Source organism: Macrobrachium rosenbergii, chromosome 12, assembly GCF_040412425.1.
Source record: "Macrobrachium rosenbergii isolate ZJJX-2024 chromosome 12, ASM4041242v1, whole genome shotgun sequence".
NCBI classification, from domain to species: domain Eukaryota; kingdom Metazoa; phylum Arthropoda; class Malacostraca; order Decapoda; family Palaemonidae; genus Macrobrachium; species Macrobrachium rosenbergii.
The window spans coordinates 94396558-94416557 of NC_089752.1; the positions used below are offsets into that span (position 1 = coordinate 94396558).

At 33.8% G+C, this 20000-nt stretch overlaps 1 protein-coding gene across 1 annotated transcript in view; it reads right to left on the bottom strand.

Annotated features, from left to right (window-relative positions):
* LOC136843755 (putative neural-cadherin 2) overlaps positions 1 to 20000 on the bottom strand; it is a 304092-nt gene that overhangs the window by 98714 nt on the left and 185378 nt on the right. Inside the window, 4 exon segments of the mRNA XM_067112419.1 lie at positions 4921 to 7276; positions 7527 to 7664; positions 8853 to 8994; positions 8996 to 9015. Coding sequence (XP_066968520.1) covers positions 4921 to 7276; positions 7527 to 7664; positions 8853 to 8994; positions 8996 to 9015 — 2656 coding nt within the window.

Genomic DNA, 20000 nt, shown 5'->3' on the forward strand with positions numbered 1-20000 from the left:
ATATATATATATATATTTATTTATTATATCGCGTTTTTGTACTGTCATATATATATATATATATAATTATATATATATATTTCGCTATATTTATTATATATGATTATATATATCACACAGTATATATATGAATGGCAGTATTTCTTTGCATTGCCACAGGAAATCAGCTAATGCAAAGTTCAAACTCCAGTAAGGTTTTTTTTAATATGTTGCCTCTTGTTATTTTTAAAGGATCCTGAGTCCAAGAGACAGTTAAATAATGACACAGAAAGTCTAAATCATTCAGTTTTCTGCATAAGCCAAAACAATTACTGAAATTTTTCATAAACCTAATTCATTTGTTCCGTCAGAGTTATCAAAAATGTCAGCATGGCTTTCATTACTGCACGTCTTTTATATCGCAATAATTCTAATTTAATTCGATATTAAAACCAATTTCGTTGTTTTGTTTTCTTACCCTAAGAGCAAACAGAATTGACGATTCTCTCTTTTACAACAGCATTATGTTCACCAGCAGTACTTTCACCTTTTTTCTAAGGTTCTCAATTTCTTTTAAATTAACACTGCATCTATTTCAAACTTATATCGCGTTTTTGTTAAGCCTGTCATCAGTCGTGCTTGGTAATGCAATGCAATTACTTTAGCTTTATTTCGCTATATTTTTATCAATGATTCACTATTTATCACGCAATTAGTATAAAATACAAAATAGTTCTTTGCAGTGCTATTTTCATTCATAAAATCAACATTAACTACAGTTCTTTTAAACTTCCCCGAATAAAGCTTTGTCTTCATTTACCACTGCCTCTAAATTATATCATTTTTAAAGGACTGTTTTCACTCAAGCTCCTCATGGATATGTCACAGTCATTATAAAGCCTTTTATTCATGAGCCTTGAAACCCTCATGAATCATTCAGTTTTCTGTGAAGATAAGCCAAAACAATTACTGAAATACTCCTGCCCAGTTATCTTTGGCAACTAATTCATATTGGAAATGAAAATATTAACTCTTTAATGTATATTTTTCACATAAATTCAAGATTCAGTGCTTTCAGTGCCCAGATAATATAAAAAAATGCTGCTGCATAAATTCTTGACCAAAATAATTTTCTCGATTGCTCTTTACCTCACAACCGGATAACCATTTTAAATTCTCTCTCTTTCCAGACTTCATATTTGCTTCATACCATTCCCCATTCTTTTTTTCTTTCAAAGCGACAATATCTAAGTGAAAATAATAAACTGCGTTTGTTGTAATGAATCAGAGCATTCATCATATCAAAGTTCGAAAGAATTCAGCAAAGCCATTTAATGTTATGGTTAGTATTTGCCTCACATGGCAAAGAATTTATAAATAAAGTCATGTAAAAAAACAGTCTACCACATAAAGAGATTGACATTGCAAATGATCTTTTTCTCAAACAGTGGCCCCAACACCAAAGTTCTGGGTCGTTATCTGATAGAAAACTCCCAATATTTCTGAAATGGGGTCATTATCTGGAAAGATACTTACAGTCTTTTGTTTATAACAAAATTTATAAAAGAGTATGAATCCCCAACGGGCTTGTTCAAAACATGTGATCAAAGGTGGAAAAATCAATTCAATTTTCTCCCATAAAAACAGAGATTTGAAACTCACTATCTAGGAAAGATCCTGGATCCTCTCCAGATCTATGACTGGGTAGGCTGTTAAACTGTCAGTTAATGAACTGATCAAACTCACTTAAACAGTTTGAATAATATATAAAGTAACGAAAATAAAATGACATAAGGAGGGATCACCTGACCCAGGTGGGAAAGCGTAGATAGCTGAGTTATCAAACTATTCCCAAAAAGATTTTACTATGAGTAGAAAGTTAACATCTTGCTCCAAGTCCTTCATCACATCTTAAGAGGTCTGAAGCTAAAAATGTTGTTACACACACACACACATATACTATATATATATATATATATATATATATATATATATATATATATATATATATATATATATATATATATATATATATATATATATATATATATATATTCTCACATACAGTATTTATAACATTCGTCCCTTTAGCCCATTAGCTAGGAAGTCAAATTTAATGTTGGCTGGAGGAGACGCCATTAAGGAGGGTGAAAATATAGGCCTACCCCCACATCATGTGATTTGGGGGGAAAACATACTGACCTCTTAGCCCCAGCATCGTACAATGTTTGGAGGGGTAGAAAGTCGTTAGGGATAAAAAGACCAGTCGGGGCCATAAGTGGGTTGCTATGCTGACCCTTAAAAGACTTAGCTATAAGACCTATTTCAATTCGATGTTTGGCTGGTTGTTGACTGCTTTCAGATCGACCGATGTCCTGTGCCCAACCCAAAAAAATAGAATGAGACGCATCGCACCCTGCCTGTTGACACGTACTTCGACAGAATGCCAATGCATCAAGTTGGTGCGGCCCTTCTTCCTCTTTGCACTGGCTCAAACCTCGAAACTTCAAGCTCCAAGCACAGATGGAATAAGAATCCTGGTATCTGGCTCTTCGAGTGGTCTGCCTCTGCCTTGTGAACCAAAATAACTTAGATGTTTAACTGCCATCCTGCCAAGTGCAAGAGTCTTCTGATTATGCAGTACCAGGCACTAGACAGTTCTTCCCTTAGTGAACCAGTTGCGTTAACAACCAAAAATCATTTAACCAGTCTGCAGTAAAGTCATTAGAGTGCTGAACTATTTCAGGGCTGTAGCCTTTCCAGATTCAGCAATTTGCTACAGTGTCTAGCTTTTATTGCACCACTTGCTTGCGGCTCAGTCAGCCCTCTCATATTAATTTCCTGATTGCTTCATTTGTAAATGAATTCAGTTTAAAGCATTTACTGGTTATAATTTACCAATGCAACCTTCACTTCTCTCTTTACTTAGATGTGATATCATTACATTTATCGCTTACATTCTGAGCGCTTTGTGTTGGCCTTCAAGGCAGTTAATTAAAAGTCCATTTTCATTCTTCCAACCAGCTTCAGAATGTAAATATATATATATATATATATATATATATATATATATATATATATATATATATATATATATATATATATATATATATATATATATATATATATATATATATATATATATATATATATATATATATATATATATATATATATATATATATATATATATATATATATATATATATATATATATATATATATATATATATATATATATATATATATATATATATATATATATATATATATATATATATATATATATATATATATATATATATATATATATATATATATATATATATATACAGTATATATATATATATATATATATATATATATATATATACATATACATATATATATATATATATATATATATATATATACATGTATATATACATGTATATATATACATGTGTATATATGTGTGTATATATATATATATATATATATATATATATATATAAAAATCTATACATATATGAAAAATTCGCACGTTAGTTTATATAAAAAATCTGTGATGAAAAATTCTAAAGTTAAATCGTTTTCATAGGCCTAAAAAAACATGAAATGAATAAACATACACAAAAAATTGCGTTGCTGTAAACCCTATCCAAGAACTTTTTTCAAATATATTAAGAAGAGGTTCATTTATTTTTTCTCTTCTAATAACTGATCTCTTCTTTCTATATTTCCTATTACCTTCCGTTACTTCTTCCACAAGAACACCATCTTCTTTTGAAGCTTAATGGCCACGGTGGGCTTCTTCCATATGAAAAGGGTTCATCCTCTGAATAATAATAATAATACTTATATTATCCCTTATTTTCTTCAGAGCATAACTTGAAAGTCCATTTTTATAAAATCTGGAAGCAGATAAAAAGCCAGCTAAAAGTAGTGCCTAAACCATGAATTACGGCAGCCGGGAAAGTAAGAAGCCCGTGAGGGGGTGGGTGGGTGGGTGGGGACGAGGGACTCGTTTTAAAAGACAAAAAACAAAAAATTTATATCGAAAAGGATTTTTAATCTGGCGCCGGGTAACCAATGGCTGTTCGACTTTAATCCTGCTGTAGTGTTTTCCTGCTTCGAAAGTTTTCCAGGGCAAAATCACAAACAGAATTTAGGTTTTTTATGAAACAATCTTTACGTAAAAATGTTCGAAACGCAGGAAAGTTATGCGGAATCCCCGTTCCTGCTAAACCTGCTAAATTGGGGTCCCTTCTCAAACAAGGTTGAGAGGTAGCCTAGATGTGGGAAAATAGTTTAAACTAAAACATATGCGTGGTATTTACTTTATGCTACTCGTGTTAAGATTCATCAGAAAACAGTACTTTTTCTAGAGAGAGAGAGAGAGAGAGAGAGAGAGAGAGAGAGAGAGGAAGTAATCATTCATTTTACAAAGACACAGCAAAGACGACATTACAAGAGCACTGTATCTGTCTGTCTGTGGGGAAGAGACTGGGTTCCTAAATCAAAAATCTTGTAACGTTGTAAAAAATGGTAATGAAGATCACACATAACTAATACTGGTTGCATTTTAAATTTTACTGAAATAGTTCTATTTATTTTCCAAAATAAAATTAGAGCTACTTCACTAAAAATATTTTCATGAATATAAAATATTACATATTTTTTTCCTGGAAGTTAACTGAAGCAGAGAAGTGTTTCACACAAATGATAAATGCACAATCTAATGCTGTCACTTGCTGACTAGTAATTTTTGTAAATGTCAGTTTTTTGTCATCTACTTTATAGATTAAAATCATGCTTTCAGAGTCGATGAAGAAAAAATAAAACTTTAAAAATATAATTGTTTTTCAATTTCATGGTTGGTTCAACTAGATTATCTGCAAAACCGAGAAAATATATAAATAGCTATAAATTACAATTTTAAAGATATTTTGTTCAACTCACCTACTGGCCCATTTTCCTGTACTTCTCCAAACATCGTCACGTTGGGGAAAATCGGCGCGTTGTCATTGATATCCTTGACAACGACTGTCACAAGTATCTCCACCTCATGTACCGGACTTCCCGTTTGATTCCTGGCGTCATTGGTCACCGATCCACTGACCTGGGACGCTTCGTAGCATTCTTCCTCATCTAAGTCAAACATATTGAAAGAAGATTCCGTTAAGATGTCTCTGGCTCCTCTCGAGAGCCAGCCTTTGCCTCTTGGTTTCTTCAAAACCCATTTGCTCTTTCGCTTTCTGACACCTGACTTGTAACTTTGAGTGCTTGATCTGATCAGTCGATTTGTAGCAACAGAAGCAGGGAGAAGATTTTTAGTCTTGGATAAAGAAATATTTCTCACGTCACTCGACGCTAACAAAAGGTTAGCGTTTAGGTTCTGACCTATAGAACTTGGGTATTTATTAATTGGATATCTACTCGTTTTCTTTGAAAATATATCGCTGGAATCTCCGAGTGTAAAACCGTCCATTTGCGGTTCAAGTAGCTTCAGCGATGCTGTGGGTTTTGAGAAGTTTGACTTGATATTATGAGAGTATTCATTTAATTTAGTCGAACTTGCAGTGACATATGTTGAATGCAGTCCACTGTTAGCAATGACTCCTTTTCTTACAGATTCAATTTTACTCTGAATAAATGAAGATGTAGAGGGTTTTTTGGTGGCATTACTTAACGAAACTAACGGTGAAGAACTAGCTTCAGTAGGTTTTGTAGAGAAGCCGGGGAATCTTTTAATTTTCATTTCCTTGGTGTTGTTTAAATGATCAAATCTGAACTGGTTCCTAGATTCTTGTACAATTTCCAAATTACCCACTGTACTCAAAGATGATGTTTTAGATTCTATGGACTCTTGAATGACAGAAGGGCTTTTGCGTTTTGTTTTAATTACCCCGTCAAGAGACCTCTTTGCGTTTTTGACAAAAAGGGGCTCTTGTCCTTCTTTAGAACTTTCGATTTCTTCCCAACTAGAGGTCGAAGGTTTAAAATTAGCATTTCTGGAAATAAGGGGATTCTTGTATTTGTCAAGAGAAATAAGGTAGTCAGGTGGATCGTCGGTATGGCTCTCAATTTTATGAAGGTTTGTTTCATCTCTGAATTTAATTCTTTTCTTAAGACTGTCAAGCCATGAGGACTGGGTGTTCTTTCTGATTTGTTTCGTACTTTTAACTTCAGGAATCAGGTCACATGTGGACATCTGACCTTTGCAGACGCTGTCACCTTTTTGGAAAACTTTGTTAGATTTAGAGTTTTTATGTTGACTTCCGCTATCACTTGCCCAAATCTTTTTCACATTTCCTTTGCTACTCGTTGATTTTGTGTTCTGGCTTTTGACAGCTGCAAAAGAGCTAAATCTTGATTTCGACAATTCACTGCTCTGTTCAAGGGTTTGTTCTTTACCACTTGTACTTGACATGTCTTGAGATGAAACCAAGAACACTCCAGACCTTGACTTTTTGAGTGAAACTCTGTCCTTCATTCCTTGTTCTTCTAAACCTCTTCCTTGTTTTGTATTTTCAACTACAGCACTTTGTCCACCTGCTGTTCTTCTGTTGGTTGACTCACTAAGGCTTTCTCTTAGCCGGTTAACATGCCAATTATGATCACCTATATTGGCCCTCCTGCTGCTGAAACTCGATTCCGTTGCTTCATCACGTTCTTCACTATCCCTTGATTTGGATTCAGGTCTACTGTCCCATTTGTCTACACGTTTTTCGTCTCTCACTCTCCTAGAGAGTTCCCAGCTATTTTGATGTGAGTTTTCCTCATTCTTGTAATTGTATACAGACTTAGGAATACCAAACCTAGCTTGGTCATTCCAGGATAGCTGTTTGGTATCTTTATAACTGATTTCTTTTATTTTCCAAGAATGTTGTGTGTACGTGTGTTGTCTGTCATTCGAATTTGTCCAAAAGAATGGCCTTGCTTTATATTTACGGTTTCTTTCTCGCGTCCACGCGTGTTTCCTTGCACTTGATACAAGCCGATCATACCCATTGTCTTTTGTCTCCCACAGTCTGCTCCTGACTTCATCTCCGCGAACTTTGGAACTTTCCCACTTAAAACCACTGTGTTTGTTAGGTTTGGTTTCTTCATCGCCTCTTCCAATAGTATTTTCAATGGCCTGGTCATTCTGAAACCCATTTTCATAGTCCCACGATGGCAAGTGGTCCCTCTTGTTCACTGAAGTGTTTTTCGTTCCTTTGACTCGCTTTCCAGCTTTCCATGGTTCCTGACCATCTTGGACTTTGACTCTCAGTTTCCATATTCTTTTCCCATTTGGTGGATCACGGTCGAGGGCCTATTAATCAAGAGTAATATTTATTCAAAATAAAATATTCAAACGATCTTCACAAAAAAAAAAACCTTTCACAAGGTATAGGTCTTGTTATGTCAAGTGTAAAATTTTACAAAATAAGATATTCAGATTACTTCTTAAAGTATAAACATCTTCATTTTCTTATGAATATATTATGGAAACAAGGGAAAAATTGCAGATAAAGGGTAATAAGGTATAGGGATAGTAATGCTTCATCCTTGATTCTACCCACCCTCAACTGCGTGAGGTCACCGGTACGTGGATTTATCTTGAAGAAGGCATCCTCTGGAGAATAACCATCAACCCCATCTCCTCGTAAAGTGTATAAAAGACCAGATTCGTCCGACTGATCTGGGTCATTGGCGTCAACCTGAAATGAAAGGGAAATCGAAAACAGATCCCAGTGACTCACGGCAACGAATTTACAAGTGCTCTTCAAGCAAATGAAAAACTATATTCAAGAGGACAAAAATAACTCACAAAACACGTATTTTTTCCAGACCAATGGTCAGTCACAGTCAATCTACTCAAGATATCACTGGAAATATTCTTACTGGAATGTTAGTCCTGAGTATTGGAGTCTTCTCTCACTTAAATGCTTCCTCGAGTAGTTGTCAAAGCGATCAATTTTCAGTTTTAACTCTCTGAACCCCTAAAAACTTTCCATTAACGTAATGAGCAATCGAAGACCATCCAAATATTTAATATAGAAATAACTAGTCGTCTATTCAAGAAATTTTCGCAAAACTAAAACTTGCTCGTGTTGCTGTAAAGCAAACACATTCGGGTCTTAAAAGGGTTAGGTATACTTTATTTATTAAGGAGGGAAGCCATACCGAAAGTTAAAAACATAAATCAATATTTCACTTTGGACGGTTTTAATTTATATATATATATATATATATATATATATATATATATATATATATATATATATATATATATATATATATATATATATATATATATATATATATATATATATATATATATATATATATATATATATATATATATATATATATATATATATATATATATATATATATATATGTATATATATATTATATATATATATATATATATATATATATATATATATATATATATATATATATATATATATATATATATATATATATAAATATAAATATATATATATATATATATATATATATATATATATATATATATATATATATATATATATATATATATATCTTATCTACGCCTGTAGATTTGTTCACTTTATACTTTAAATTACAAAATGACAGATCTTCAATTATTTCTAAACCTCTGAAAGCTTTAAACGTATAAAATAGCATTAATATTATTAATCTTACCATAATGGCCACAAACCTACAGTTTCAGTTTTACATATTCCTAAAAAAAATCATTTCAAACCAAGTTTACAAAACAAAAAAAGGGTTTAAACAAATAGAATACCGATTTTCTACAAATCCATCAAATCTGTTAAAAAGGGGATTTCCCTTAAGCAAAGGGGAATATCAAAGGTTTCAATATAAACAGAAAAACGATACTATATACCAACAATCACCTTGATAAGGGTAGTTGGGAGGTGCCTGTCGTCCTCCTCGATGATGGTGACGTATGGATCAGGATCAGTGAAGACAGGTGGGTTGTCATTCACGTCGGCCACAGCCACCTGCACGATCGTGTGAACCACCTGGCCTCCCCCCGCCAGAAACAACCAGTTCGTGCTGGAATGGAGTTGCAGAGAAGGAAGTAGTAGGGACGGTCTCTCTCTGTATATATATATATATATATATATATATATATATATATATATATATATATATATATATATATATATATATATATATATATATATATATATATATATATAAAGTTAGAGTATGACTGTGAAACCAAGGATTTCGAAATCCCTGAAATTTTCAGGAATTCGTGAAATCCCAATTCACTTAGGGACATTTGATCCCCAAGGGCTAGTACTAAACTCGGCGAAACACATTATACACTGTTATTTCAAGTAATCGGACCTTGGCAAACTACCTCAGCCATTTCCCGAATTGGCCAGCCACTTCCAGCTTTGGTCGATTTTAGGGTTTGTTCAAACATATATATATATATATATATATATATATATATATATATATATATATATATATATATATATATATATATATATATAAAATATGTGTGTGTGTGTGTGTGTGTGTGTTTGTGTATGTATGTATGTATGTATAACTGAATCACAAAAATATGGAATGTGATGAATATATAAAGACAAAATCCACAAAGGAAAGAGAAACAATGGAGTGCTGCAACGCCTCTCGACTTATAGTCCTTTACTTAGTAGACTGAAGAAATATACGAGTAAAAATAAATTTACAAAGAAAGCTATCATAAATGACAGAGGGATAACAAGGAAAAAATATGTACCTGGAATCCAACACAAATGAAGAATTAATAGAACTGCCACAGCAGTGTTAAATATTTTAAGAGGTTTTAACAAAGGATTACTCTCACCCGTTCAGAAGCAGGGACAAGACAATTAAAAGATTATACAAAGAGGTGAATGACCACCAAAAAATATTATAAAAGTACAACTCAATAATTCTTTGTTTTTAAATAATAAAAATTTCTTGCAAGATGAACATTTAAAAAAAATTATTATATTAAACATACAAATACATATGAAATATATATAAGGTAACTAGTTTGTAATTAAGTCAGTGATTTTATCTTGTAGGTCGTTCTGGAACATTTTTCTAAATCAGGGGTCCAAATAATACATGCCAGGGCAAAGGTTAAAATTACAGCTGGAAGTAAGCTGTATAATAGCAGATTCTAAAAGATTTTGTGAAGAGAAATCTTTTGATCTGGCAATCACTGAACTTTCAGTACAATTTATCCTGTGAGAGTTTTCACTTAAATGAATGAATATAGTATTAGATGTTTTTTTCAGTTTTGACTGAATACTTATGTTGCTTAATACATACGTCTAAATCTTTGCTATGTCGGCCAGTATAAAAACAAGGGCAGTCCAAACATCGAGTTTTATATATTATGTTGTTTTCTTTAGGGCTGTTTTTTATTAACATTTCTTTTAGTGTGTTATTATAGGAAAAAACGAGGTTGACATTAAAAGATTTTAACAATGATTTTATGTTTTCAAAACCACCAAAATAAGGCAAGCTAGGAATGTCCGTAGGGGGTTCTTTCTCCATGTTACTTTCACTATAAAACTTTTTGTGAGCTTTATTATAACAAATATCTAGTATATGTTTAGGATAACATAAATCTGTCCCTATTTTTCTTATGTATTCGATTTCTTGATCCAAATACTGAGGACTGACAATGTGCAAAGCTCATAAAAACATAAAAGAAAAAGATTATATTTTGATATTAAGGTGATGGCCTGAATAAAAATTGACATAAATTAACTTGTTTGTTGTTTTCCTATAAAAATGAATTTGCATTGAAATAGTTCTCTGTGTATTAAAACGTCTAAGAAATGGAGGCAATTGTCTTTTTCTAATTCTAAAGTAAACTTAATGGATGGTATCTGGTTATTCAAATTAGAGAGTAAATCATTTACATCAATACCAGCAGGCAAAACAGCTAAAATATCATCAACACATCTATACTATTTCAAAGGAGTATAAATGACATTTGGTATGGAAATGGGCAACCCTTTATCCCCACTCATCTCAAACTTGTATATGGAATTCTTTGAAAAACGATATTTACCTAATATCATTTATACTCCTTTAAAGTAGGATAGATGTGTTGACAATATTTTAGCTGTTTGCTTGCTGATATTGATGTAAATGATTCACACTCTAATTTGAATAACCAGGTATCATCCATTTAATTTACTTTAGAATTAGTAAAAGACAATTGCCTCCCTTTCTTAGATGTTTTAATACACAGAGAACCATTTCAATGCAAATTCATATTTATAGGAAACCAAACTTAACTTATGTCCATTTTTATTCTGGCCATCACCTTAATATCAAATTAGCAATTTTTCCTCCGATGTTTTTATGAGCTTTGCGCATTGTCAGTCCCCAGTATTTGGATAAAGAAATTGAATACATAAGAAAAATAGTGACAGATTTATGCTATTCTTCACATATACTGGATATTTGTTATAATAAAGCCCACAAAAAGTTTTATAGTGAAAGTAACATGGAGAAAGAAACCCCTATGGAAATTCTTAGCTTGCCTTATTTTAGTGGTCTTGAAAACAAAATCATTGTTAAAATCTTTTAATGTCAACCTCGTTTTTTCCTATAATAACACATTAAAATGAATGGTAATAAAAAAAATAGCCATAAAGAGAAAACAACATAATATATAAAATTCCATGTTTGGACTGCCCCTCTTTTTATATTGGCCAGTCAAGCAAGGATTTAGATGTTCTTATTAAATAACATCAGTATTCTGTCAAAACTGGGCAAACATCCAGTGCTATATTCATTCATTTAAGTGAAAACTCTCACAGGATAAATTGGACTGAAAGTTCAGTGATTGCCAGATCGAAGATTTCACTTCACAAAATCTTTTAGAATCTGCAATTATACAGCTTTCTTGCAGCTGTAATTTTAACCTTTGCCCTGGCATGTATTATTTGGACCCCTGTATTAGAAAAATGTTCAAGAACGACCTAAAAGATAAAATCACTGACTTAATTACAAAATAGTTACCTTATATATATATATTATATGTATTTGGACGTTTAATATAATTTTTTTTTAATTTTCATCTTGCAAAAAATTATTATTGTTTAAAAAAAATTATTGAATTGTACTATTATAACAATTTTTGGTGGTCATTCACCTCCTTATATAATCTTTTAATTGTCCTGTCCCTTCTTCTGAAAGGTTGAGCATAATTCTTTGTAAAACCTCTTAAAACATTTAAGCCTGTTTTGGCAGTTCTAATAATTCTTCAGTTGTGTTGGATTCAAAGTATATATTTTTTCCTTGTAATCCCCATCTGTCATTTATATAAGCTTTCTTTGTAAACTTATTTCTATATTTCTTCAGTCTGCTAAGCAAAGGACTATAAGTCGAGAGGCGTTGCAGCACTCCATTGTTTCTCTTTCCTTCGTGGATTTTGTCTTTACTTACATACATACATATATATATATATATATATATATATATGAACTGACTTTGAAAAGCTTTTCATGCTCATCTTTCAATTACTTCAAGCTGAAATAACCTGTCCTTATCAAAAGGGAATCTGGAAAGCAATCTTCGAGAAGCGTATCGACACAAACACACACATATATACATATATATGTGTGTGTGTATGTATATGTATATATATATATATATATATATATATATATATATATATATATATATATATATATATATATATATATATATATGTATATAACTATATATATCAGGGAAAGGCACTCAATACAGCTGATAGTTTATTCCTAATGCCGACGTTTCACAACTACATTGTTGCATTTTCAAGGCTGAAAAACATAGCTGACTCAATAATTATCATAAAACATTTATTACAACAACTGATTAAAAACACTACAGTATTGTCTCATTTAAAATTCTTTTAAAAATATCTGAGCACCATGACACTAAAAAGAAAGACCTACCCAGACGGGAGCTAAAACAAGACTATTGAAAGGAGAGAAAAATACAAATTAAAACACAAATAGATAAAAGGGAGAAAACAAGGTAACAATAAGGCAAATAGGACCCTCAAGCAATAAACAGCTAAGTGGATGATGTTTGGGTGTTCAATGATGGAACTGTTAATTTTATCATTATAGATTCTAAGGTTGTTAAGTCACTGTCTTTCTGTGTTTGTCCTATTATTCGAAAGTCTTTGTTGTCAATGACTGTTTTGCATAATTTAGAATGATTCCTTATGTTGGATTGTTCTGGGTTGGACAATCTACTCCCGGTTCGGAAGCTAACTCCTCTATGGGCGTCTATGCGTACCCTCAGCAGTCTTTTGGTACATCAACGTAAGTCCCTGGTTACACCTGGGCAAGTATACTTAAACGACGTTGGATGTAAACAACGGACTAACTTTTGTCCTTGAGCTTGAAAAAGACCCGATGGTACAAGGATTTTTGGGGATTAATTTTTAGGTTCAGTGCAGGCAGTTCTCTCTGAAATAGATCTAAAAATTTTTTCCTAAAATTATCGTCATGTAGGTAAGGGAACGTTGCAAACATTTTCATTTTTTGTACCGTGTGGATGGTCGTGGGTTGTTTCATTTTTTGATTTAAAAACCTGTTTAAAGCCCTGAAAAAGAGCTTTGAGGAAAACAGTTGTTTTGAAGTAGTTAGCCAGGTTACGATCTCTTCATGGAAGGTCATCCACCTGATGAGTGTGTAAAAATCCTGGGAGGAGAGTAGAAATGGGTTTAATTTGAAATTAAAATAACAGCAACTATAAAAATTGTACCCAAACCTGTGAAAGTATCTTTCCTATAAATTCCTGTATAAAAACCTTGTTCATTTCTAGAGACTAGAACATCCAGGAACGGTAATTTATTATTAGATTCTTTCTCCAGAGTAAACTTTATGTTCGGGTGTTGAGTATTAATATAGTCTAAAAAAAAGAGTCAGCATTAAAATCACGTTTGAACAAAGCGAACGTGTCATCGACGTAACGTTTGTAAAACAAGGGGTGGAAAGAAAGAGGGCAACTATCCAGCGCCTGCTCTTCCAGAGAGCTCATGAAGATATTGGCGAAAACCGGACCTAAAGGGGAACCCATTGCCATCCCATCCACCTGTCTATACACAATGTCATTAAAAATAAAGGCGGTGTCCAGCACGGCCAATTCTAAAAATTGTTTAAATAACGTCCTGTTAAAATTATGAAATAAAACATCCTCACTAGAAAACAACTTATTTAGAATAATGTCGATGGTCTCTCCCACAGGGACGTTTTGTGAATAGGGATTCCCACATCAGGCTAACCATGTATAAGTCAGAATCTTCTTTAATAACGTCATCTTTAAAACTAGCTGAGTTCCTAATAGAGTAAGAATTTATAGCTAGGGTTCTAATATTGGTACAAGGTATTTAGCGATATTATAGTTTGCTGTATTCATTGAAGAGAAATGGGCTGCATTATACCTACCTTGTGCACTTTGGGCAAACCATACATTACTCCATATGACGAACCTGGAAGAGCAGGCGCTGGATAGTTGCCTCTTTCTTTCCACCCCCTGTTTTACAAACGTTACGTCGATGACACGTTCGCTTTGTTCAAACGTGATTTTAATGCTGACTCTTTTTAGACTATATTAATACTCAACACCCGAACATAAAGTTTACTCTGGAGAAAGAATCTAATAATAAATTACCGTTCCTGGATGTTCTAGTCTCTAGAAATGAACAAGGTTTTATACAGGAATTTATAGGAAAGATACTTTCACAGGTTTGGGTACGAATTTTTATAGTTGCTGTTATTTTAATTTCAAATTAAATCCATTTCTACTCTCCTCCACAGGGCCTTTACACACTCATCGAATTGGATGACCTTCCATGAAGAGATCGTAACCCTGGCTAACTATTCAAAAACAACTGTTTTCCTCAAAAGCTCTTTTTCAGGGCTTTAAACAGGTTTTTAAATCAAAAATGAAAAACCCACGACCATCCACAGGTACAAAAATGAAAATGTTTGCAAAAATGTCCCTTACCTACATGACGATAATTTTAGAAAAAATGTTTAAATCTATTTCAGAGAGAATGAAACTGAACCCAAAATAATCCCCAAAAATCAATTATCTGTGATGTTTCAGTCAAGGACAAATTAGTCCGTTGTTTACATCCAACGTCGTTTACATCCTCTGCCCCACCTTGGTTGGATTAACAAAGACTGCTGAGGGTACGCAGACGCCCAAGAGGAGTTAAACTTAGATTGTCCAACCCATGGAATCCAACATAAGGAATCATTTTTATGATGAGAGTCATTGACAACAAGACTTCCTAATAGACAAACACAGAAAGACAGTGACTTAACAACCAGGAAAAATTATTAACAGTTCCATCATTGAACACCCAAACATCATCCACTGCTGTTTATTGCTTGATTCTTCTTGCCATCTAAATTTTATCATTTGTTTTTGATTGATTTTTTCTCCTTTCAAAGACTTGATTTAGCTCCCGTCTGGGTTAGGTCTTTTCTTTAGTGTCATCGGGAGGACCTTAAAAGACAACCCAAGAGAGGGAAATTATTGAGTCATCGACCTGCAAAATGAAAGAATTGTCGGCTTTGGAATGCAGAATCTTCCCCTGAGTGAGTTATGAAGAGCTCAGTCGGATTTGACTATCGATATGATAGCTAATGAAACTGGGATCACACACATGTGTTCCGCATTTTATAATTTTAAATGAAAATCTTGGTTTGAGAACCATATAGCACGTTGGGTCCACAAAAGCGTTGCGCGAAGACCATATATATATATATATATATATATATATATATATATATATATATATATATATATATATATATATATATATATATATATATACAGACACGAAAATATCCCTGAACTTTTCTTGCAGTTTTAACGAAGATTGAATCAAATGAATCAGAGTTTTTGACCGGATCGTTACTGGAGATGAAACATATATCCATCAATATGACCCAGAAAGTAAATTCAATCAAAGTAATGGTTACCAAGAGGTTCAGCTGCACCAGTGAAGTTCAAAGTATATATATATGCCCATATAGGTTATGGCAACAGTGTTTGTGGGACTCAAATATGATTTTGATTATATTTCCTTGAAGGACAAAAACAATCATATATATATAACTACTACAAAGGTGTGTTTTGCAAAAACTGAAGATATATATTGGCTAAAAACGTCGAGGAAATTGCACTATAGAATTTTGTTATATCATGATAACGCTCCAGCATTCATCAATATATTGCAAGAGAAGTCCTATATATAATATATATATATGGGAATATATATTCCACATCCTCCTTATAGTCCTGATCTTGCTCCTTCAGATTTTTCCTGTTCCCAAAACTCAAGGAACACACATAAGAGGAGTCCGGTTGAATATATGATGCTATATAATATGCAGTATTCAATATGGTTTAATATAAATATATATATTTCTATAAAGAATATTGCAGAGGTAAATATATATATATGAAAAGTGTATTTATATATATATATGTATAATAAATGATGTATATATCCTAAATAAATATATATTGAATTTATATATATATTTGATATATATATATATATATATATATATATATATATATATATATATATATATATATATATATATATATATATATATATATATATATATATATATATATATATTTGTGTGTGTGAGTCCATGTGCTTGCTAAGAGTGCTTTCCAGATTCTCTTCTGATAAGAAAGAGGCCAGTTCAGCTTGAAGTAATGGAAAGATGAGCAAGAAAAAGCTTTTAGTGAGTCTGTATATGTATATAATATATATATATATATATATATATATATATATATATATATATATATATATATATATATATATATATATATATATATATATAGAAACAGACAATTTTGCATCATAGGGCAAACAAAATCCTCACTAACTACCCATTCTAGATTCATTGTTCATTATAGCTAGTTCCCCAGCTGAATACCCAACCCTCTCAGATCCAACTGTATCTTAGTTGATGTGTCTCCTGTTTTCTTTCGTGTCATTCAGTCTTCATCTCTCTGAACTGAAGGTTGGTCGGCAGTCTTAGCGTATAATTATATTTTTGTAATTGTAGTTTCAGTCTTTTTACTGCTTTTAGATTTTTAGCAAATTTAAGATTGTTTTATAATTTTATGATGTTTATTGACAGATTCCCAGAAAATGTAATAAAGATATTACGAAACGTTGGAATAAAGAAAAGACAAATGTAGAAATTGGCCTGTTTCTTAGTCAATCAGATTTTATATGTATATATATATAATTATATATTTATATATATATATATATATATATATATATATATATATATATATATATATATATATATATATATATATAGAGAGAGAGAGAGAGAGAGAGAGAAAGAGAGAGAGACCTGAGAGAGAGAGAGAGAGAGAAGAAACATCACAAGGTCTGCAAACAAAGGAATTTACATTATTATCAGGCATGTAGCACTAAATGGTTGTCAACCATATATATATATATGTATATATATATATATATATATATATATATATATATATATATATATATATATATATATGTATATATATATATATATATATATATAATATATATATATGTTAGAAACAATCGTTTGCTGATTGTTCCCTTAAGTGGGTTGTTGCCTCCTTTTTGTATTTTTTTCTTGCTGGCGAGTTGACGTATGGTGGATGGTGTCACACTTCGCCAGTCAGGTCCAGGACAGCAGCAGGTCACGGCAGCAGAGCACTGAAGAGCATTCTTTTGGACGCGATGGTTGTCGTATCAACTCTGTCGTGGGAGTCCAGTCTTGGAGAAGAGAGCATTCTTTTGGACGCGATGGTTGTCGTATCAACTCTGTCGTGGGAGTCCAGTCTTGGAGAGGAGCGCATTCTTTTGGATGCGATGGTTGTCATATCGACTCTGTCATGGGAGTCCAGTCTTGGAGAAGAGAGCATTCTTTTGGACGCAATGGTTGTTGTATCGAATCTGTCGTGGGATCCAGTCTTGGAGGAGAGAGCATTCTTTTGGACGCGATGGTTGTCATATCGACTCTGTCGTGGGAGTCCAGTCTTGGAGAAGAGAGCATTCTTTGGACAATGGTTGTCGACGAATTATCTGTCGTTAAGTCCAGTCTTGGAGAAGAGAGCATTCTTTTGGACGCGATGGTTGTCGTATCGACTCTGTCGTGGGAGTCCAGTCTTGGAGAAGAGAGCATTCTTTTGGACGTGATGATTGTTGTATCGACTCTGTCGTGGGAGTCCAATCTTGGAGAAGAGAGCATTCTTTTGGATGCGATGATTGCTGTATCGACTCTGTCGTGGGAGTCCAGTCTTGGAGAAGAGAGCATTCTTTTGGGCGTGATGGTTGTCATATCAACTCTGTCGTGGGATCCAGTCTTGGAGAAGAGAGCATTCTTTTGGACGTGATGGTTGTCGTATCAACTCTGTCGTGGGAGTCCAGTCTTGGAGAGGAGCGCATTCTTTTGGATGCAATGGTTGTCATATCGACTCTGTCGTGGGAGTCCAGTCTTGGAGAAGAGAGCATTCTTTTGGACGCAATGGTTGTCGTATCGACTCTGTCGTGGGAGTCCAGCCTTGGAGAAGAGAGCATTCTTTTGGACGTGATGGTTGTCATATCGACTCTGTCGTGGGACTCCAGTCTTGGAGAAGAGAGCATTCTTTTGAACACGATGGTTCTCGTATCAACTCTGTCGTGGGAGTCTAGTCTTGGAGAAGAGAGCATTCTTTTGGACACGATGGTTGTCGTATCGACTCTGTCGTGGGAGTCCAGTCTTGGAGAAGAGAGCATTCTTTTGGACGCAATGGTTGTTGTATCGAATCTGTCGTGGGAGTCCAGTCTTGGAGAAGAGAGCATTCTTTTGGACACGATGGTTGTCGTATCGACTCTGTCGTGGGAGTCCAGTCTTGGAGAAGAGAGCATTCTTTTGGACGCGATGGTTGTCGTATCGACTCTGTCGTGGGAGTCCAGTCTTGGAGAAGAGAGCATTCTTTTGGACGTGATGATTGTTGTATCGACTCTGTCGTGGGAGTCCAATCTTGGAGAAGAGCATTCTTTTGGATCGATGATTGCCGTATCGACTCTGTCGTGGGGAGTCCAGTCTTGGAGAAGAGCATTCTTTGGGCGTGATGGTTGTCATATCAACTCTGTCGTGAGATCCAGTCTTGGAGAAGAGAGCATTCTTTTGGACGCGATGGTTGTCATATCAACTCTGATGTGTGGAGTCCAGTCTTGAAGGAAGCGCATTCTTTTGGATCGATATCATATCGACTCTGTCGTCTTGGAGAAAAGAGCATTCTTTTGGACGCAATGGTTGTCGATCAGAGTCGCAACGAGTCCAGTCTTGGAGAAGAGAGCATTCTTTTGGACGCGATGGTTGTCATATCGACTCTGTCGTGGGACTCCAGTCTTGGAGAAGAGAGCATTCTTTTGGACACGATGGTTCTCGTATCGACTCTGTCGTGGGAGTCTAGTCTTGGAGAAGAGAGCATTCTTTTGGACACGATGGTTGTCGTAAGAGACTCTGATGAAGGTCGGGAGTCCAGTCTTGAGAAGAGAGCATTCTTTTGTACGCGCAAGTTGAGAGAATGCATTGTATCGACTCTGTCATGGGATCCAGTCTTGGAGGAGAGCATTCTTTTGGACGCGATGGTTGTCATAGAAGAGAGAGAATACTCTGTCGTGGGAGAGTCAGTCTTGGAGAAGAGAGCATTCTTTTGGACACGATGGTGGTTGTCGTATCGACTCTGTTGTGGAGTCCAGTCTTGAGAAGAGAGAGAGATTGGAGATTCTTTTGGATGCGATGGTTGTTTGGAAATATCGACTCTGTTGTGGGAGTCAGTCTTGGAGAAGAGAGCATTCTTTTGGACGTGATGATTGTTGTATCGACTCTGTCGTGGGAGTCCAGTCTTGGAGAAGAGAGCATTCTTTTGGATGCGATGATTGTCGTATCGACTCTGTCGTGGGAGTCCAGTCTTGGAGAAGAGAGCATTCTTTTGGG